The following is a 22,017-nucleotide window of genomic DNA, read 5'->3' as shown; positions in this document are numbered from 1 at the left end:
TTTTTTTTTGAGACAGTGTCTCACTGTGTCACCCAGGCTGGAGTGCAGTGGCACGATCTCGACTCACTGCAACCTCCACCTCCTAGGTTCAAGCACTTCTCATGCTTCAGCCTCCCAGGTAGCTGTGATTACAGGTGCACGCCACCATGCCAGGCTAATTTTTGTATATTTTGTAGAGACAGTTTCGCCATGTTGGCCAGACTGGTCTTGAACTCCTGAGCTCAAGCACCCTGCCTATCTTGGCCTCCCAAAGTGCTGGGATTACAGGCATGAGCCACCACGCTCGGCCCATATTGATTGTATAAATGCACTGTGGAAGTGGTTGTTGGTTATTATCAGTGAAATATCTGTTCTCTGCTCTGTTCAGAGCCCGACTCTTAAAACAAAACATCGCTGCCTCCTGAGAACTCTGCTTCTTCTTTAACCCTTTCAAGTGATGGTGGCTTTGTTTTTTTTCTCTCCCACACACCACTGGGCCTGAGGATGGGGAAGGTGTCTTCCTTGATCATATTTATGGCTTCCAGACCACCTTTCCCTGCCAAGGGTGACTGGGGAAGTTAGTAGATAGTAGTAGATAGTTAGTAGTTAGTAGTAGCAGAGGAGGAGTAGCAGCCTCAACGGAGCTGGGGCTTTTTGGAAAAGGGGAAAAGGTATCAACACCTGGTTTACTGATTTTCTCTCTACCATAACTCTTGCTGTCATTCTTAAGGACTTTGCATACATACAGACAATTCATCCAAAACCATGGTCTCTTGGTTCTTTGATTTCTTCACTTTGATGCTTAGGTTATTTTAGGGATATATCATAGACTCTAAGCTGAATAAAGAGAGAAGATACCGTATATAGGAGCAGTGATGGCTGGTGAAAAGTTTTGTGGGCAAGAAATAGAAGTCTTCGTGAAGTCAAAGAATAGTTGGATTGGGGTGAAACTGGAAAGATAAGGGTTGGTGGTCAGAAAGTGGAATAGGCTGGGCGTGATGGCTCAGGCCTGTAATCGCAGCTCTTTGGGAGGCCAAGGCGGGCAGATCACGAGGTCAGGAGATTGAGACCATCCTGGCCAACATGGTGAAACCTGTCTCTACTAAAAATACAAAAATTAGCTGGGCGTGGTGGCTCGTGCTTGTAATCCCAGCCACTCAGGAGGCTGAGGCAGGAGAATCGCTTGAACCAGGGAGTCGAAGGTTGCAGTGAGCCGAGATCGTGGCACTGCGCTCTAGCCTGGCGGCAGAGTGAGACTCCGTCTCAAAAAAAAAAAAAAAAAGAAAGTGGAATATTTGGAAATAAGATTTTTGTAGGTAGGTATGGTATGTTTTTCTTCTTATGTATTAATTATATTTTTATTGATGATAGAACTCTAATATACCCAAAAGGATGGGATTAAAAACTAATTACATAAAACCCTTAATACTTAAAAATGCAATACCAGTGCCTATTTTATTTCTCTGTTCTCATACCAGAAATGAGAATTTGTAAAACACATTATTTCTTTTAATTTGCAAAGACCATCCTGCAGTAATTAATGAGATTTGTTTGCTAAGAAGTCTTTACTAATCTGCGGGCAGAGGTGTGGCAAATCACTTATCAAGATATATTGTAACAGTGAGAAAATCCAAAGAAAGGATTGTGCTGCAGCTCCTTATCCAGTTTCTCTTTCATCCCGGACATCTGGAGTGTTTTCTGCTAGTAGTAAATGAACTTTGTTTCATTACGTGTATGAAGTTTGACGTCATCAAAATTGCCTGTGTCTTATTTTCAGCCTGATCTCTGCCACTCTGACAGTGTCTGCTGTGCCACGCCTGAGCAGTTAGCTGTTCACAGCCTGGCGGCACACACCTTTACAACATACCTTTTCCCATAGCAAGTCAAACTTCATTAACAACAATAGTAGGATTTGTAAATAGTATTTTAAAAGAGATTATTGCTTATGTGCTTCTGGTTTTTAAAACTCCTGGAGAAATCATATGCTGTGATTGACCGTAGCTCTGTGTTTAATAGCAGATAATGTATGTAAGTCTATTACTACACTTGCTCATTTACATGTATGTCTCACCAGATTTAGAACTTCTCGATGTTTAGGACCTTATCTTGTCTTAATATCTCCAGGGTGGGCCGAGCACGGTGTCTTATGCCTGTAATCCCAGCACTTTGGGAGGCTGAGGCAGGTGGATCACGAGGTCAGGAGTTTGAGACCAGCCTTGACAACATGGTGAAACCTTGTCTGTACTAAAAATACAAAAAAAAATTAGCCAGGCCTGGTGGCGTGTGCCTGTAGTCCCAGCTACTCAAGAGGCTGAGGCAGGAGAGTTGCTTGAACCTGGGAGGCAGAGGTTGCAGTGAGCCAAGATCATGCCACTGCACTGCAGCCTAGTTGACAAAGCAAGACTCTGTCTCAAAATAAATAAAAAATAAATAAACAAATATCCCCATGCATAGTTCCTAGCATGTAGTAAATGCTCATTTTGTGTTTTTTAAAATTTTTAATTTTTTTTTATTTTTTATTTTTTTGAGACAGAGTCTTGCTCTGTTGCCCAGGCTGGAGTGCAGTGGTTCAATCTTGGCTCACTGCAAGCTCCGCCTCCCAGGTTCACACCATTCCGCTGCCTCAGCCTCCTGAGTAGCTGGGACTACAGGCGCCTGCCACCAAGCCCAGCTAATGTTTTTGTATTTTTAGTAGAGATGGGGTTTCACTGTATTAGCCAGGATGGTCTCGATCTCCTGACCTCGTGATCCGCCCGGCTCAGCCTCCCAAAGTGCTAGGATTACAGGCATGAGCCACTGTGCCCAGCCAATTTCATTTATTTTTTTAGAGACAGAGTCTTGCTGTATTATCCAGGTGGAAGAACAGTGCCATGATTATAGCTTGCTGCAGCCTCGACCTCCTGGGCTCAAACTGTCCTCCCATTTCAGCCTCCTGAGTAGCTAGGACTGTAGGTGTGTACCACCTATGTCCAGCAAATTTTTTTTACCCAGGCTGGTCTCGAACTCCTGGCCTCAAGCAGTCCTCCTGCCTTGGCTTCCCAAAGTGCTGGGATTACAGGTGTGAGCCATGTACCCAGCCTCATTTCATGTTTGATACTGAGTGAATTATTGAATTCATGAAATGGGCCATTCCATTTGGAGGTAGCTGGTTTCATTTGGAAGTTTTTAATTATATTGAGCAGAAATCTTAACTTCCTCTAACTTCTAAACAGTAAGCTTTTCATATGCTTTGTGTACCACTCAGAATCATCATAATCCCTTTTCCTTGTATAGTTGTTTAGATATTTGAAAGCAATTAGTGGGTCTCATCCATATTTGTATCAGTTGTCACTTGTGTGACTTTGTGTTCCTTTGCCATTCAGGTTATATTCTTTGGCATACTCCAGTTTATCTATATTCCTTTTAAAATAACCTTTTTAGAACTGAACCTAAAACTCCAGATATGGTGTAACCAATATAAAGTAGGTTAGGACTGTTGACATATGTCCTAGGTTTACTTATAACTCTTACGTTCTTTGCAGGACTCTGAAGATGTTTGTTGTGTTAGGTATCTAAAGTAATTTAACCAATAAGGGAGGATTTTTGCAGCTGCCTTGAAACTTGGGGTTAATCTTACTTCTGGATCAAAGCACAAATGTTTTTCTTACACATCCTGACCCTCTTCATCACAGCACATTACCTGACAAAGAGATGGGTGGATTCTGCTCTTACTGAAGCACTTTTTTCCACATTTGTTCAGTTGTCAGGACAACCTTAGCCAAGTTCCTAAAAGCTGCGACTATAAACTTTGCTTTTTTTTAGGTACAAGATAGTCACTAGATATGTGCTAGGCTCAGGGTTTGATACAGGGATTGTGAAGAGCACAGGACTCTGCCTTTGGGAAACCACGTGGAGTGTTCCTGCCCTTGGTGTGTGTGAAACTGGAGCGGGCCAGCTCCCCAAAGAAATCCTAGTGAGCCTCTTCCAAACCTTGCTATCTGTTTTATTTCACTCGAATGTAGGAACTCTCTAGAGCAGCACTGTCCAATAGAAATACACTGTGAGCTACATCTGTAATTTGAAATTTTCGAGTAGCTACATTAGAGGAGTAAGTACCCAGAAGAAGTGATGTAGGCATTCCATGCCCTGCACAGTCGGGCAATATCCAGTCATATTATTGTGCATACTAGGGAGAGTGGTCTGGGAAGTGAGGTCTGTCACCTTGGGGGTGTAGACTAGCACACAGTGGCTAAAGCATGGCCCTGGAGCCTATTGCTTGAGTTTGAATTCTGGTTCTACTGCTTATTTGCTGTGTGACCTTGGCAAGTTAATTATTCAGCCTCACTGTGTCTCAGAGGGGATATTTCATAGTGTGGTTATAAAGATTAGGTAAGTTAATAGTGCTAAAGGGCTTAGAACACTGGGTCATAGCAAAAGTGAAATGTAGGAAAGCAGTGTTTGTTGCCACTCTTGTTGTGGGGAGCAGAGATGTTCATTCTGAAAAGACTTGAGGGAATGCTTTGGTTCTTTTAAAGGGCTTTCTTTGTGATTCCAGATGGCATATCTGGAATTAACATGCAGGAGGTAGAAGAAGCCATTTTATAATAGAGCTGTTCAGAAATGTAACAGAGGATCTCATGAAGTAGTGAGTTCAGGGTCACTCGGAGTGACGCTAAAAAAGACTGGCCATTTGAATAAATTAGTCGAGCAAGGAGCTGTACTCCATTCTGTGTTTCTAATAAAGCCATTTTTGTTTAATCTCCATAATCTTACGGTTTCTCCCTCTTGGTGTCATTGATTTATTTCACCTTCTATGAGGAATCTAGAAATACTGAAGTTTGTTCAGGGGAGGCAGTCCTTTATTGTGTGAAGTAACATATTTTGAAGTATACCATTTCCATAAATAGTGTTGTTATAGGTCTTAGGTTCTTTTTTTGCTTCTAAAAATATGGTTATGGAGGAATTTCCTGTTAAAAAGCATTGTTCGTTTTTCCTGGCTTTGTGCTGTCTTCTCTAGCAGCAGTCTTTCCTGCCTGTTCACTAAAGGTTAGGCCATGTATATAAATTGAGAAGCATACCTAATTTAGCATATTCATTGAGAGAAGTTCAGCATTCAGTGTGATTGAGGCATATTGCAAATGAGTTTAGATTTAACATTTAGCTTTACTGGAATTTAAATAACCAAAGTTCACATCAGTAGAATTTCTGTTAATTGACTCAAGTCCACCATGCCTCTAGGCTCCCCTCTATCTCTGGCTGTGGGTCCCATTTCAGACTGACTCAAGTCTACCTTCTTATTTGACCCCAAGCAGGAATGTATACCAACATCGCAGCGGCTTCTCTTAGCTTCTGTGCAACTGGTTTCTTCCATCCAGGCCATACTAGTTTGCTTTCTTTTCTCTTTGGCTTGTAAGGTATTTATTAATTTCCCTGCTTTCTAGGCTCCCCTCATACACAGGCATTTTTCCTGTCCCGGGCTCTGTTGTTAGCTCCTGGCTCTGGGCTCGTTAATTCACATCTGTTAACACTCCTCTCAGGTTGTGTTCTTGAACTCTGCACTCACTCAATTCAGTTTTCCAAAAACACCATCTGTTGAGTTTCTTTCTCCTTGTCCTTTTCTTTTTGAGATGGAGTCTCGCTCTGTCTCTCAGGCTGGAGTGCGGTGGTGTGATCTCAGCTCACTGCCGCCTCCGCCTCCGCCTCCGCCCCCGGGTTCAAACAATTGTCGTGGCCTCTCAAAGTGCTGTGATTACAGGCATGAGCCACCGTGCCCAGCCTCCTTGTAATTTTGATATCTTCTCTCATTACTAATTCTAAGCCAGGATTCACAATGAATATTTTCATTTAAAAAGCATTCTCTCTCTTCCCTATGGACTTAAACCATATTGTTTTGAGTACTTAATGGTATCTCAATTAAATTTCTAAATTTCTTTATTATGGAAAATTTCAAACATATACAGAAGTAAAGAGTATAATGAACCCTCTTGTGCCCATCACCAGTTAATAACAATTTGCTCTTCTTTTCCATCAGTTCCCGCTCCCCCCTTTTTTTCTTTCACAAATTACATTGTGCTGAGAATTCTCCAGTCCAGTTAGCATGCACACACATTCCTCTCTGCCCACTAAAATCAGTTGTAGTCACTATTCAGGGAAGGTCATATTGTGAACGTATGATCTTTCTTTAAGTCTTCTTAGCAGAGAGTTTCAAATAAATTGTCACTTTCAGTTGAGCACATTCGTGATTCATTTTGTTTCTGCCTCAGTGGAGGAATAAATACAAGGGTTTAGGGTAGGGAACGTATATCTCATGGCCTGTATCTGTCAGAGGCCAATTAAGGATCCTGGCCCTCTAGTCACATTCATCAGATCACCTTAGTTCCCTCGTGTGTGAAAATGACATTGGATTATATAGTCTAAGTTTACTCTCTTAGCACTCAGTAATTGAAAGTTTAATAGAGGTTTGAGTTGAATTTTTTTCTTTTATAATTTAGCATTTTAGCCAAATTCAGCATATTGATTTAGTTTTAAATAAGGAAAACTAAATGGTTCTCAGAAGACAGTGAATTTCTGATTTATCCATTATCAGAAAACTTTTCCTGTGTAGGATGAGAGTGTGAACATGGATGAACGTGTTAATATCTGCTTTTCCATAGAGAGCCTCCTTTTCACCTGACCAGAAGAGGCTGGGGTGAGTTTCCCGTCAGAGTTCAAGTTCACTTTAAGGACAGCCAGAACAAGCGGATAGATATCATACATAATCTGAAGGTATTGTAACAAAACATCGCTCCCTAGTTTTGAAGTCTCTTTGTACCAGCTACAGTTGATCCTTGAACAACATGGGGGTTAAGGGCCCCCTCACAATCAAAAGTTCATATACAACTTTAGACTCCCCCAAAACTTAACTATTAATAGCCTGCTGTTGACGGCAAACCTTCCTAATAGTGTAAATAGTCAACACATATTTTGTATGTTATATACATATTATGGACTGTATTCTTACAATAAAGTAAGCTGGAGAAAAGAACTGTTATTAAGAAAATCAAAAGGAATAGAAAGTATATTTACTATTCATTAAGTGGCAGTGGATCATCTTCGAGGTCTTTATCCTCGCCATCTTCACATTGAGTAGGCTGGGAAAGAGGAGGGATTGGTCTTGCTGCCTCGGGTGGCAGAGGTGGAAGAAAATCCATATGTAAGCGGATCTGTGCAGTTCAAACCCATGTTCAAGGGTCAACTGTATTCAAAGTGGGAGTGTTAGGTCTTCTGCAAGAAGTGACTAAGAATAGTGGGGGGAGGAGGAGATAGTATTTCTGAGTGTGTTATGCTTACTGCTACAACACAACTTTGTCCTCTGATGCAACCCTCAGAGAGAGAATCACTCTATAGGACAATGTATATCCTTTAAACAGATGAACAAAGTGGTCAGATAATCAGAATGCATGAATATTTGATCAGACCTCAACATCAGTGTGTTTCTGAGGGCTAAGTTACTGAAATCTTTTTTAAATCTGTTTACTTTTCTATAAAGTGGGGCAAATAATAATGTTTGTAAAGACAGAAGTGAACATGTCTTGGAAATGATAAAGTACTATACAAGATTGTAATACTTTTGTATTATAAGAAATCCTTTAATGATGAATGTGGCCATGTGGTTTATGGTGCAGCCATTGTAAGTTATATCTTATGAAGTGTTGTCTATCCACAAGGAGAACTGCCCTTATAGGAAATGAAACGCAGAGTACAGGCATACTTTGTTTCATTGCACTTTGCTTATTGTGCTCAGTATATATTCTATTTGTAAAAAATGGAAGATTTGTGGCAACCCTGTGTCAGACAACTCTGTGAGCACCATTTTTCCAACATCATATGCTCATTTGTGTCTTTCTGTCACATTTTGGTAATTCCTGAAATATTTCAAACTTTTTTATTATTAAATCTGTTTTGATGATCCTGTGGTCGATGTTACTGCTATTTTGGGACACGACAAACCATGCTCATATAGGAGGATGAACATAATTGATCAGTGTTATGTGGATTCTGAATACTCCAGCAACCAGTCATTCCCCATCTCATTCCCTCTTTTGGGGCCTTCCTATTCTCTGAGAACAACAATATTGAAATTAGGCTAATTAATAACCTTATAATGGCTTCCAAGTGTTGAAGTAGAAGGAAGAGTCACACATCTCTCACTTTAAATTAAAAGCTAGAAAGGATTAGGCTTAGTGAAAAAAGCATGTTGAAAGCCAGGATAGGCCGGGCGTGGTGGCTCAAGCCTGTACAATCCCAGCACTTTGGGGGGCCGAGACGGCGGATCACGAGGTCAGGAGATCGAGACCATCCTGGCTAACACGGTGAAACCCCATCTCTACTAAAAAATAAAAAAAAAAAACTAGCCGGGCAAGGTGGCAGGCGCCTATAGTCCCAGCTACTGGGGAGGCTGAGGCAGAAGAATGGCGTGAACCCGGGAGGCGGAGCTTGCAGTGAGCTGAGATCCGGCCACTGCACTCCAGCCTGGGCAACAGAGCAAGACTCCGTCTCAAAAAAAAAAAAAAGCCAGGATAGGCTAAAAGCGAGGCCTCTGTGCCAGACAGCCAAGTTGTGAATGCAAAGGAAAAGTTCTTAAAGGAAATTAAAAGTACTACTCCAGTGAACACACAAATGATAAGAAAGCAAAACGGCCTTCTTGCTGGTTTGGAGAAAGTCTCAGTGATCTGTGTAGAAGATCATACAAGCCATAACATTCCCTTAAGCCAAAGCCTAATCTCGGGCAAGGCTCTTAACTCTTCAATTCTGTGAAGTCTGAGAGGGGTAAGGAAGCTTCAGAGGCAAAGTTTGAGGCTAGCAGATGTTGGTTCATGAGGTTTAAGGAAAGATACCATCTCCATAACATACAAGCGCAAGGTGAAGCAGCAAGTGCTGATGGAGAGGCTGCAGCAAGTTATCCAGAAGATCCAGCTAAGATCATTGATGAAGGTGGCTACACTAAACAACAGATTTTCACTGCAGATAAAACAGGCTTCTGTTGGAAGAAGATGCCATCTAGGACTTTCATAGCTAGAGAGAAGTCAATACCTGGTTTCAGAGCATAGGATTGACTCTCTTGTTAGGAGATAATGCAACTGGTGACTTTATTTATTTTTATTTTTTTTTTGAGACAGAGTCTTGCTCTGTCACCCACGCTGGAGTATAGTGGCGTGATCTCGGCTCACTGCAACCTTTGCCTCCTGGCACCTCAGGGTAGAAATAGGGTTTCACCGTGTTGTCCTGGCTGGTCTCAAACTCCTGAACTCAAGTGATCCACCCGTCTCAGGCTCCCAAAGTGCTAGGATTACAGGCATGAGCCACTGCGCTTGGCCACAACTGGTAACTTTAAATTGAAACTAGTGCTTATTTACCATCCAGTAAATCCTAGGGCCCTTAATAATGATGCTAAATGTACTCTGCCTGTGCTTTATAAATGTAACAGAAAAGCCTGGGTGACAACACATCTGTTTATAGCATGGTTTACTGAAAATTTTAAGCCCACTGTTGAGACCAACTGCTCAGAGAAAAGGATTCCTTTCAAAATATTGCTCATTGATAATTCACCTGGTCCCTTAAGAGCTCTGATGGAGGCCAGGCATGGTGGCTTACATCTGTAATCCCAGCACTTTGGGAGGCTGAGGCGGATGGATCACTTGAGGCCAGGAGTTCAAGACCAGCCTGGCCAACATGGCGAAACCCCGTCTCTACTAAAAATACAAAAAGTAGCTAGGCGTGGTGCGTCACACCTGTAGTCCCAGCTACTTGGGAGGTGCTGAAGCAGGAGAATCACTTGAACCCAGGGGGCGAAGGTTGCTGTGAGCCGAGATCGCGCCACTGCACTCTAGCCTGGTGACAGAGCGAGAGTCCATCTCAAAAAAAAAAAAAAAAGAATAAAAGCTCTGATGGAGATGTACAAGGAGGTTAATGTTGTATTGGTGCCTGCTAACACAATATCCATTCTGCACCCATGAGATCAAGGAGTAATTTCAACATTCAAGTCTTACTGTTTTAAGAAATGTATTTTGTGGCCAGGCATGGTGGCTCATGCCTATAATGCCAGCCCATTGGGAGGCCAAGGAGGAAGGATTGTGTGAGCCCAGGAGTTTGAGACCAGCCTGGGCAACATAATATGAGCTCAGACCTAGTCTCTAAACAAAAGGAATTCTTCACGTACTTCTCACATCTTGTATTGTACATATCACTTAGAGCTCTTGGTGAAAGATTATTTGAGACAGTGTTTTAAAATGACAGTAAAATGTTTCTTACCAGTTTTCTGGAAAACATCATTTTATTGTTTTGCTGTGTGTTGACCTTGATACCCTAAACACCTGTGTTGTAGCCGTGTAATCCTTATTTGTACTGTAGTATTATTTTTCCTGTCATTTTTTAATTAACTCTTGGAGCCATCTTTGATTCTTCCCTCTTCTAAATATTTGTTCAGTTGCAGACTATTATTGTTTCTTCATAATCTCTTTTACATTCTGTCCTCCTCCCTTCCGACTCTTCTTTTTTGTTTGTTTGTTTTTTGTTTTGAGACAGTCTCACTCTGTCACCCAGGCTGGAGTGCAGTGGTGCAATTTTGGCTCACTGCAACCTCTACCTTCTGGGCTTAAGCGATTCTCCTGCCTCAGCCTTCTAAGTAGCTGGGACTACAGGTGCACACCACCACGCCCAGCTAATTTTTGTGTTTTTAGTAGAGACAGGGTTTCACCATGTTGGTCAGGCTGGTCAAACTCTTGGCCTCCAGTCATCCATCTGCCTCTGCCTCCCAAAGTGCTGGGATTACAGGCGTGAGCCACCGCTCCCTGGCCCCTGCCCACTATTCCTAGGCTATTATTCTGCTGTCTCCTGATAGGCTTTTAAAAATCCATCTCTTTTCTTCATAGGGCATCCTACACAACAGTATCTGATCCATCTGCTTAAAACCGCAGAACCTTTCTGCTATCCCTTTCGGAAAACTTGATTGAATTCCTGTTCAAGTGCGAATGCCCCTGCCTGCTCTCAGGGCTCATTTTGACTCGATTTACTTTCCCTAGATTGTCTCGCACAAATCCCCTGATGAACATTCTGCTCTAGCCTTGGCAGTCTATTCCTATCATAGAAATGCCTTGGGCCGTCTTTCCTTGGGTCTTTTTTAATGCTCTTCCCCTCCTCAGATGCTTGTCTGAATTCTTTGCATTCTTCAAGTTCCTATGTAGCTTTTCCTGGCTGTTAAAGCCTGAAGTGATCTTTGTATTCTGAAATTCTCAGTAAATAATAATGTGTATTTGATTCTGTAAATACTACATTAAATATTAAATACTCTAAATGTTAGAGTTACATAAAATTTAAAGTTCCTAGAATGTGTGAAATTATTATGTCCTGCATTTCTGACAGGTAGTCATTTACTCTCTCCTTACCCATCACCCTAGAGCACAGCACTTCCCAAGCCAACACGTTCATCCATTTAGTAAAACAGTGACCACATTTTTTGTCCTTTTGTCTTAGTGTTTCTTTTTTCTGTTTTTTTTGTTGTTGTTGTTGTTTGTTTGTTTTTTTGAGACAGGATCTCGCTTTGTCACCCATGCTGGAGTGTGGTGGTGCAAACACGGTTCGCCGCAATCTCAACTTCCTGGACTCAACCCATCCTCCCACATCAGCCTTCTGAGTAGTTGGGACCACAGGCGTGCGTCACCATGCCTGGCTAATTGTTTAATTATTTTTTGTTGAGATGAGGTCTTACCTTGTTGCCCAGGCTATCTTTTTTTTTTTTTTTTTTTTGTCTTTGTTTGTTTGTTTTTTGTAGATCTCCGTTTTTCACCCAGGCTGGTATTCAGTGGTGTGATCATGGCTCATTGCAGACTCAACCTCCTGGGCTCAAGAGATCCTCCTGCCTCAGTCTCCTGAGTAGCTGAGACTACGGGAACCTGCCACCACGCCTGGCTAATTTTTGTATTTTTTGTAGAGACAGGCTTTCACCATGTTGTCCAGGCTGGTATTAAACTCCTGGACTCAAACTATCAGCCCGCCTCAGTCTCCCAAAGTTCTGGGACTACAGAAGTGAGCCACAGAGCCTGGCCTCAGGCTGTTGATTTTTGAAATAATATAGAATAAGGCTTTGTTTTATAAGAACCCTAAAAATGTTTGATGATAGCCTTCGTATCTCCTGAAATCATTTCTACTCCAGGCAAAGCCTGTTCCTGTTACATTTCTTGTATGCTTTGTTTTATAATTCCTCTTCTTGTATTGATAATAGTTCTGTCCTATCCAATGTCCCTCTTAAAATTTGGTCCCAACAACGAAACATAAACCTGTGCAGATTACAGAGAGACTGTGTGCTGTGTGTGCTGTGGAGACTATGAAAATGGGTGTAACCTAAAATTGCCTTTTATTTTTTTAGCAGTCATACCATAGGCTAAGGTTTAAATATTAAAACTCCAGACTTCTTCCATGGAACCACTATTAATCCACCCTGTATTGCTTTTTGTCTTGTGAACTCTAAATCTCATAACTGACTGAGTTGTCTTCTCATGTTGGCTGCTAAGAAACTCAACCAGATGTGACACCTACCTCTCATAAGCCTTTAAAACCTTGTATTTACTAACCTACCCTGGCTTCATTTTTTTCCTCTCTTTTTTTTCTACCCAATTTAATACTTTTCTGTATTAATCTTGTTGTATGTTTATATTGTTATCACAAGTTCTTTTTTTAGTGGTGGAATATAAATTTACAAATAAGAACTTAACCTTTTTCTGTGTTAATTGTAAACTCTTGTTTATATTATTAACATTCCCTCAGTTTATATTCCTCTCTCGAAAAGCAAATCATGATGCCAGTATATTTGAAGTCATTAGCATTGCCTCTACTGCCTATATTTTCATTCTCTTTTTGAAAGTGCTTAGTAAATATACTCTGAGTATATAATTGTGCCCAAGAATGTATGCATTTAAAACATGTATAGCCTGTCGTTTAAAATATCTGTACATAGTCTTTGTAAACCTCATCTGTGTGGCTGCATGATATTTCAGAGATTGATGGTCCATGGTTTACTTACACATTCCTTTATTCTGGATTTTTATATTGTTTTTAGTTTGGTTATAGATAATGCTGCAGTAAACATCTTTTTGTGTAAAACTTCCTCCATTTTTACATTGTCCTTAGAATAGGTTTTTTAAAATGTATAATTTATATTAAAAATATAGTAACTATATGTCTGAGGTTTTTATTGATTTTTTTTTACTCAATTTTTTTATTGAAGTGGTGAATTTATATTTTACATTATGAAAGAGTTGATCCTATGGTGTGAAGACTTGCAAAAGAGCTGTAGGTAAGATTGTATCCTTTGATGATATGTAAGTAAGTGCAGTGAAATTTAACACTCTCCCTTTTGTCTTTCCACAGCTGGATAGAACTTATACTGGCTTGCAGACTCTTGGAGCAGAGACGGTAGGTTTTTTTCCCTACAGTATTATCTGGGAATGAGGAGGATGAAAGTTGATCTTCATTTTTGTTTGTTCATTTGTTTGTTTGTTTTTTTGTTTTGAGACGGTGTCTTCGCTCTGTCACCCAGGCTGGAGTACAGTGGCATGATCTCGGCTCACTGCAACCTCTTCCTCCCAGGATCAAGTGATTCTCCTACCTCAGCCTCCTGGGTAGCTGGGACTACAGGCGCCCACCACCTCGCCCGGCTAGTTTTTTGTATTTTTTAGTAGAGACGGTGTTTCACCATGTTGGCCAGGCTGGTCTCGAACTCCTGACCTCTGGTGATCTGCCCGCCTTGGCTCCCCAAAGTGCTGAGATTATAGGTGTGTGCCACTGCTTCTGGCTGATCTTCATTTTTAATTAGGGAAAAAATTAGTGTTAGTTTTTTTTGTTTTGTTTTGTTTTTTAAGTTTGTCTTTCTGTGTTAGTCCATTCTCACGCTGTTATAAATAACTACCGAAGACTGGGTAATCTATGAAGATAAAAGGTTTAATAGACTCATAGTTCCACAGGCTTACCAGGAAACATGTGGCTAGGGGGCTTCAGGAAACTTAACAATCATGGTGGAAGGGCAAAGGGGAAGCAAACACCTCATGGCAGCAAGAGAGAGAGCGTGAAGGGGGATGTGCCACACACTTCAACCATCAGATCTCATGAGAACTCACTATCATGAGAACAGCAATGGGGAAATATGCCTCACGATTCGATCACCTCCCACCAGGCCCTTCCTCCAACACATGGGGATTAGAATTTGAGATGAGATTTGGGTGGGGGTGCAGCAAACCCTCCCCTCCCCTTCCCCTCCTATTTTTTTGTTTTTTGAGAGGGAGTGATGCTCTGTTGCCCAGGCTGGAGTGCAGTGGCACGATCTCAGCTCACTGCAACCTCCGCCTTCCGGGTTCAAGCTATTCTCCTGCCTCAGCCTCCTGAGTAGCTGGGACTACAGGCGCCCACCACCACGCCCAGCTAATTTTTGGTTTCATAGTATAGACGGTTTCACTGTGTTGGTCAGGCTGCTCTCAATCTGCTGACTGCCCTCGAACTGCCTGACCTCAGGTGATCCACCCACCTCGGCCTCCCAAAGTGCTGGGATTACAGGCGTGAGCCACTGCACCAAGCTTTCTCCTTTTCTCTTTTCTTTTCTTTCTTTCCTCTTCCTCTTCCCTGTCTCCTCTCATCTCGTCACGTCTCTTCTCTTCTTTTTTCCTTTTCTTTTTCTCTTCTCTTTTTTTTAGTTGAGACAGGGTCTCCGCTGGAGTACAGTAACATCATGGCTAACTGCAACCTTGAATTCCTAGACTCCAGTTATTCTCCCACCTCAGCCTCCCAAGTAGCTAGGACTGTACACCTGCACTACCAAGCCCAGCTAATTTTTATATTTTTTTATAGAGAGAGTGTCTTACTATGTTCATAGGCTGGTCTAGAATTCCTGGCTTCAAGCAATCCTCCCACCTCAGCATCCCAAAGCACTGGGATTACAGGCATGAGCCACTGCACCCAGTCTTGGTTCATATATTTTTTAAAAATTGTGGTTAAAAAAACACATAACACAAAATTTACTGTCTTACCCATTTTTCAGTGTACGGTCATTCACATTATTGTGCAGCCGTGACCATAGTCCATCTTTAGAATTGTTTTCATCTTGCAGAGCTGAAACTCTGTACCCATTAAATGATGACTACCCACTGCTCCCACCCCCCAGCACTGGCAACTGCTGCTCTGCTTTCTGTCTCTGTGAATCTGACTACTCTAGGGTACCTCATATAAGTGGAATCATATTGTATGTGTCTGTTTGGGATTGCCTTATTTCACTTTGCATAATGTCCTCAGATTTCATCCCTGTTGTAGCACGTGTCAGAATTTCCTTCCTTTTTTAAAATTTTTATTTATTTATTTATTTATTTATTTATTTATTTATTTATTTATTTATGCATGCTCTGTCACCCAGCCTGGAGTGCATTCATGGCTCACTGCAGCTTTGAACTCCTGGGCTCAAGTAATCTGTCCTTAACCTGTCAGGTAGCTGGGACTACAGGTGTGTGCCACCATGACCAGCTAATTTATTTACTTACTCGTTTATTTTTTGTAGAGACCGGGTCTCACTGTATTGTCCAGGCTTGTCTTGAACTCCTGGGCTCAAGCCATCCTCCTGCCTTGGCTCCCGAAAATGTGGGGATTATAGGCATGCGCCATTGTGCCCAGCCCCTCTTCTTGTTTTAGGCTGCATGATATTGCATTGTATGTATAGACCACATTTTGTTTATCTATTCATCTGTTGATGGACATTTGGGTTGCTTCTATCTTTTGGCTGTTGTTAATAGTGCTACTATGAACGTAGGTGTACAGGTATCTATTCAAATCCTTGCTTTCAATTCTTTTGGATATATACCCAGAAATGGAATTGGCTGGATCCTATGGTAATTCTATTTTTAGAGGAACTACTGCTATATTTTTCGTGGCGGCTGCACCATTTTACATTCCCACCAGCAGTGCACAAGTATTCCAGTTTCTCCACGTCTTCACCAGCATTTGTTAATTTGTTTATATTTTAATTTATGGTAGTTATTCTAATGGTTGTGATGTGGTATCTTGTGGTTTTGATCTGTGTTTCTCTAATCATTAATGATGTTAAGGATCCCTTCATGTGGTTGGTGGCCATGTGTTTATCTTCTTTGGAGAAATGTCTATTCAAAGACGTTCAGAAAATGTCTTTGCCCTTTTTTTTTTTGAGATGGAGTCTTGCTCTGTTGCCCAGGCTGGAGTGCAGTGGTACGATCTCAGCTCACTGCAAGCTCCACCTCCCGGGTTCACGCCATTCTCCTGCCTCAGCCTCCCGAGTAGTTGGGACTACAGGTGCCTGCCACCATGCCCAGCTAATTTTTTGTATTTTTATTGGAGACGGGGTTTCACTGTGTTAGCCAGGATGGTCTTGATCTCCTGACCTCGTGATTCACCAGCCCCAGCCTCCCAAAGTGCTGGGATTATAGGCGTGAGCCACTGTGCCCGGCCTCTTTGCCCTTTTTTTTTTTTTTTTTTTTTTATTTGAGACGGAGTCTCGCTCTGTCGCCCAGGCTGGAGTGCAGTGGCCGGATCTCAGCTCACTGCAAGCTCCGCCTCCCGGGTTTACGCCATTCTCCTGCCTCAGCCTCCCTAGTAGCTGGGACCACAGGCGCCAGCCACCTCGCCCGGCTAGCTTTTTGTATTTTTTTTAGTAGAGACGGGGTTTCACCGTGTTAGCCAGGATGGTCTCGAACTCCTGACCTCATGATCCGCCCGTCTTGGCCTCCCAAAGTGCTGGGATTACAGGCTTGGGCCACCGCACCCGGCTGCCCATTTTTTAATTAGGTGGTTTGGTTTTTGTTGTTACTGGGTCACAGGAGTTATTCATATATTCTGGATAGTAACCCCTTACCAGATAGATGATTTGCAAATATTTGCTTCCATTCCATGATATATTTTTGCCTTTTCACTCTGTTGATTGTGTCCTTTGATGTACAGAAGTTTTTAAGTTGATGTCCCATTTGTCTGTTTCTTCTTTTGTTGCCTCTGCTTTTGGTGTCATACCCAATAAACCATTACCAAATTCAGTGTCATGAAGCTTTTCCCTTATATTTTCTTCTAGGAGTTTTATTGTTTTAGCTTTTATGTTTCATTCTTTGATCCCTTTTGGGTTAATTTTGGTATCTAGTGTAAGGTAAGGGTCTAATTGCATTCTTTGGCATGTGGATATCCAGTTTTCCTAGCACCATTTGCTGAAAATACTGTCTTTTCCCCCACTGAATGGTCTTGCGACCCTTGTCAGAGATCATTTGACCATATATGCGAGGATTTGTTCTATTTCATTGGTCTGTATGTCTGTCTTTATGCCAGCAGCATACTGTTTTGATTACTGTAGCTTTGTAATAAATTTTGAAATCAGGAGTCTGAGACCTCCAACTTTGTTCTTCACCTTCTCCCCCTTTTTTTGTTTTTGTGATATAATATCAACAATAGCCATTTAATTGGAGTTCACTAATTAAATCTTACTCTGTCTAGAGAAATCTGCTATATTATATCAGAAGGTACTTACTGAGCACTGGTCCAGGTGCTGGGAATACAGAAATGAACACGGAAGCTTCTTCCTTCAAAGAGTCAAATTCTTAGCTGGGCATGATGGTGGGCACCTGTAGTCCCAGCTACTAGGGAGGCTGAGGCAGGAGAATGGCTTGAACCCGGGAGGTGGAGCTTGCAGTGAGCTGAGATGACACCACTGCACTCCAGCCTGGGCGACAGAGCGAGGCTCCGTCTCAAAAAAAAAAAAAAAAATTTCCATGAAGTTCTACTGACATTTTCTAAAATGTGGCATTGAAAATGGGGAGGGTAGACAGTAAACACAGAAGCAAATAAAATTACTTCAGTTACAAATAAGTGCTGTGAAGATAAGAGTAGCTGGGGGATAAGGAAGTAGCTCATGCTTGGGTGGTTAGGCATGGTCTCTCTGAGAAGGTGTACTTCATTGAGACCTGCTGGTGAGAAAGGCAGCCATACAAAGATTTGGAGCAATAGTGTTGTAAGGAGTAGCAACAGCAAAATCAAAAGGCCCCAATTTGTGATTTCACTGAGATTTGTGTGTTAAACCAGATTAGATTTTCACTGAAGTATGTATCTGTTAAGCCAGATTAGATTGCCTTCTAGAATAAATCCTTTAGTTCCTCAGATTGAAATTGCCTTTGAAGTATGATTAGAAGTTATCTCTCACATCCTTGAGATCACATTCTTAGACAGGACTTGAGCTTTCTGTGACCTTCATGATGGACTCATGAGCCTGATTGTTGCCCAATTGTCTAGGTAGTAGATGTTGAACTCCATCGCCATTCTCTGGGAGAAGACTATATATATCCTCAGTCCTCGGAGTCTGATATCTCTGATGCCCCTCCATCTTTGCCTTTGACCATTCCAGCCCCAGTGAAAGCTTCTTCACCAATAAAGCAGTCACATGAGCCAGTACTCGATACCTCTGTGGAGAAAGGTAATAAAGCAGTTTTCCTTGCATAGAGTTGTTCTGAGGCATTCATTCCTTTCCCATTTGCTGCTTTCGGAGACCTGTAGTATATGGAAAATAACTTTGCCATAAGCAGACCATGCTGCCTCTACTGCACAGTTCTGTTATGAAAGCCAAATCCCCACCCTTGTCAAAAATATTTTTCTGGCTGGGCTCAGTGGTTCACACCTGTAATCCCAGCAATTTGGGAGGCCAAGGCGGGTGGATCACGAGGTCAGGAGATTAAGACTATCCTGAGTAACACAGTGAAACCGTCTCTACTAAAAATACAAAAACTTAGCTGGGCGTGATGGTGGGCACCTGTAGTCCCAGCTACTAGGGAGGCTGAAGCAGGAGAGTGGCGTGAAGCCGGAAGGTGGAGCTTGCAGTGAGCTGAGATGAGACCACTGTGCTCCAGCCTGGGCGACAGAGCAAGACTCCGTCTCAAAAAAAAAAAAAAAAATTTCCATGAAGTTCTACTGATATTTTCTAAAATGTAAAAACCACTAAAAAACGTTAGATTTTAAAATTTATTTTATTTTATTTTGAGATGGAGTCTTGCTCTGTCACCCAGCCTGGAGTGCAGTGGTGTGATCTCGCCTCACGGCAACTTCCGTCTCCTGGATTCAAGCAATTCTCCTGCCTCAGCCTCCCTAGTAGCTAGGATTACAGGTGCCCACCACTGTGCTCGGCTAATTTTTGTATTTTTAGTAGAGATGGGTTTTCACCATGTTGGCCAGACTGGTCTCGAACTCATGACCTCAGGCGATCCACCCACCTCGTGCTCCCAACGTGCTGGGATTACAGGATTGACCCATCACGTCTGGCCTAAAACAGATTTTTATCACTTGATAATTCCTTCTAACGTATTACAGGAGGACTTTATAGTTCAGCTTCTGATTGTGTGAGCAAGAAACTTGAATATTAAATACCTGATTTTACTTAAAAAAAGATTCATCACCAACAGTATATTTTGACCATGCCATTTTTAAATTTAACAAATATGTAAGTGTATACATACTTAAATGTTCCCATATATAAGCATAAAAGATATAAAATCGATCTGAAATGTTTTATTTCTAAGCTTGTATTTTAAGCTTATATTTTAATGTGATGTTAGTATTATAAAATCTCAACTTTATTCCTCTTTAGATTTCAATTACATCTTTTTTATGGGCATTTAATAAGATAGGAGAGGGGCTGGGCGTGGTGGCTCATGCCTGTAATTCCCAACTGTTTGGGAGGCTGAGACTGGCGGATCACCTGAGGTCAGGAACTCAAGACCAGCCTGCCCAACATGGTGAAACCCCGTCTCTACTAAAAATACAAAAATTAGCCAGACATGGTGGTGCATACCTGTAATCCCAGCTACTCAGGAAGCTGAGGGAGGCATGAGAATCGCTTGAATCTGGGAGGCGGAGGTAGCAGTGAGGGGAGATCACACCATTGCACTCTAGCCTGGGTGATGAGTGAAATGATGTCTCAAAAATAAATAAATAAATAAATAAGATAGGAGGATATCCTTCATTAGATTTCGTGAATGCTTTCTTTTTAAGATTTTTTCCTTCTCTAAACAATTTTTCAGTTTATATATTAAAAAATGGAGGAACATAAGGACTTGTGTTCTTTTTATGTTATATATGGTTTATAGTTAATAATGTTTTCAAGTTTCTTTAAAAAAGCACTTTAAACATTATTCTAAGCATATATATTTTTCACCAAAAATATGAAGGGATAATTGATTGTATTTATTTTGCTACCAGTACATGGTTTAAAATGGGTGTTGAAATAATGCATTTTTATTCTTTTTCCACAATGGTAAGGTTTTATTTCAAAGCGATTGATGACTTGCCATTTGCCTTTCATCTCAAGCAGGATTCCCAGCTGGCACTGAAGCTGAACGACACGCTCCATTTTATTCTTTGCCATCTTCATTGGAAAGAACACCCACCAAAATGACAACATCCCAGAAAGTTACCTTTTGTTCTCATGGCAATTCAGCTTTCCAGCCAATAGCATCAAGCTGCAAAATTGTGCCACAAAGTCAGGTTCCTAATCCTGAGTCACCTGGAAAGTCCTTCCAGCCCATCACCATGAGCTGCAAGATTGTGTCAGGTATGCAGATATGTGGAAGACAGTGTATGTGGAGTTGACTGGATGTTAAAATTGTTGGGAACAACAAAACAAAATACCGTGGCTTTTTTTCTCTCAAGTTTTTCTAAGCAGTATTTCTTTAACAAAAGGAAGTCTATGGCTGTTGATGGGCAAAGCTGTCACAAGGCAAAAACAAAGGTCATTCATATGGAAATGAATGGAGGAAATAAATGAAACTCAAATGGTCAAATTTTTGTCTCCTAGAATCACCAGAGGTGAAAATGTTTGCTAGCATATATGGCTGAAACTACGGTGTAGGAATCGTGTTTGGGGATTACATACATGGAAACCACAGTGACTAGTAATAGAAAAAATTTAGAGGCCTTTGGCGTGGAGTTAAGCTTTAAGGGTTAGAATTGGGTGGGAATTGAAATGCTTTATTCTGTCTGTAACCACATTAGAAAATTACTCATTCCTATTGTCAGTAGGTAGTTCTGAGTTGTCTTTTTCACTAAGGTTAGATTATCCTTTGTTGTGACAGTTTCACATTATGTTAAGTAAAATTTAGTAGGAATATATACTTTATAGCTTTGATGTTCCACCTTAGAACAAAACATATTTGTTAAAAGGCAGTTGAAAATATCCAGAAGTGTGAGGACTTCTGTACAATACTTAAATGAAGGGGGGAAAAGGGAATGTTTGGTGTTATAAGTACACAGCTAAGCAGAAATATGATCCAAATCGTTGAAATTGATGAGAGAGAAATAGCTTCTAATTGGTAGGCAATTTTTTTTGCTTTTGTTTTTGTTTTTTTTGAGACGGAGTTTCACTCTTGTCACCCAGACTGGAGTGCAATGGCGCAATCTTGGCTCACTGCAACCTCCGCCTCTCGGGTTCAAACAAGTCCCCTACCTCAGCCTCCTGAGTTGCTGGGACTACAGGCACACACCACCACTCCCGGCTAATTTTGTATTTTTAGTAGAGATGGGGTTTCACCATATTTGCCAGTCTGGTCTTGAACTCCTGACCTCAGCGGATCCACCCACCTCGGCCTCCCAAAGTGCTGGGATTACAGGTGGGAGCCACCGCTCCCTGCCATTGGTAGGCAATTTTACCTACCAGGTAGGAAAATTTTGGAATTTGCTACTTCAGAGGTAGAATAAGCCAAACATATAAATTCATTTGAAGTTTAGAGAAGTTCATGGATGACAAGTTTGATCAATAAAAGACAGTAGAGGATGTTTAACTGTCAGTAACTTTTGAGAGTATTTTGCGGGAACACAAATCTGTCTGGATTATGACTGTGACATAGTATTGACAAAGACTTTTGATCTGGGTAGGTGAATTTCATATTTTCCTATTCAAAACAAGACACAGGTTTCTTAAATCTAGCTGTTTACTTACTAATGTCCGTCTTTCCTTCCTTCCTTCCTTCCTTCCTTCCTTCCTTCCTTCCTTCC

At 41.4% G+C, this 22,017-nt stretch overlaps 1 protein-coding gene across 5 annotated transcripts in view; it reads left to right on the top strand.

Moving 5' to 3' along the window:
* YEATS2 (YEATS domain containing 2) overlaps positions 1-22,017 on the top strand; it is a 106,763-nt gene that overhangs the window by 30,805 nt on the left and 53,941 nt on the right. For 3 of the 5 annotated variants that reach the window (XM_023187574.1, XM_023187575.1, XM_023187577.1), the window contains exons 8-11: positions 6,612-6,723; positions 13,363-13,407; positions 18,271-18,451; positions 20,336-20,578. In XM_023187574.1, coding sequence (XP_023043342.1) covers positions 6,612-6,723; positions 13,363-13,407; positions 18,271-18,451; positions 20,336-20,578 — 581 coding nt within the window. The remainder of the gene's footprint in view (positions 1-6,611; positions 6,724-13,362; positions 13,408-18,270; positions 18,452-20,335; positions 20,579-22,017) is intronic. The other 2 variants (XM_023187576.1, XM_023187578.2) reach the window with 1 other exon arrangement.

The sequence above is a fragment of the Piliocolobus tephrosceles genome, chromosome 2 (genome assembly GCF_002776525.5).
Source record: "Piliocolobus tephrosceles isolate RC106 chromosome 2, ASM277652v3, whole genome shotgun sequence".
NCBI classification, from domain to species: domain Eukaryota; kingdom Metazoa; phylum Chordata; class Mammalia; order Primates; family Cercopithecidae; genus Piliocolobus; species Piliocolobus tephrosceles.
This window is presented reverse-complemented; position numbering and strand designations above follow the sequence as displayed.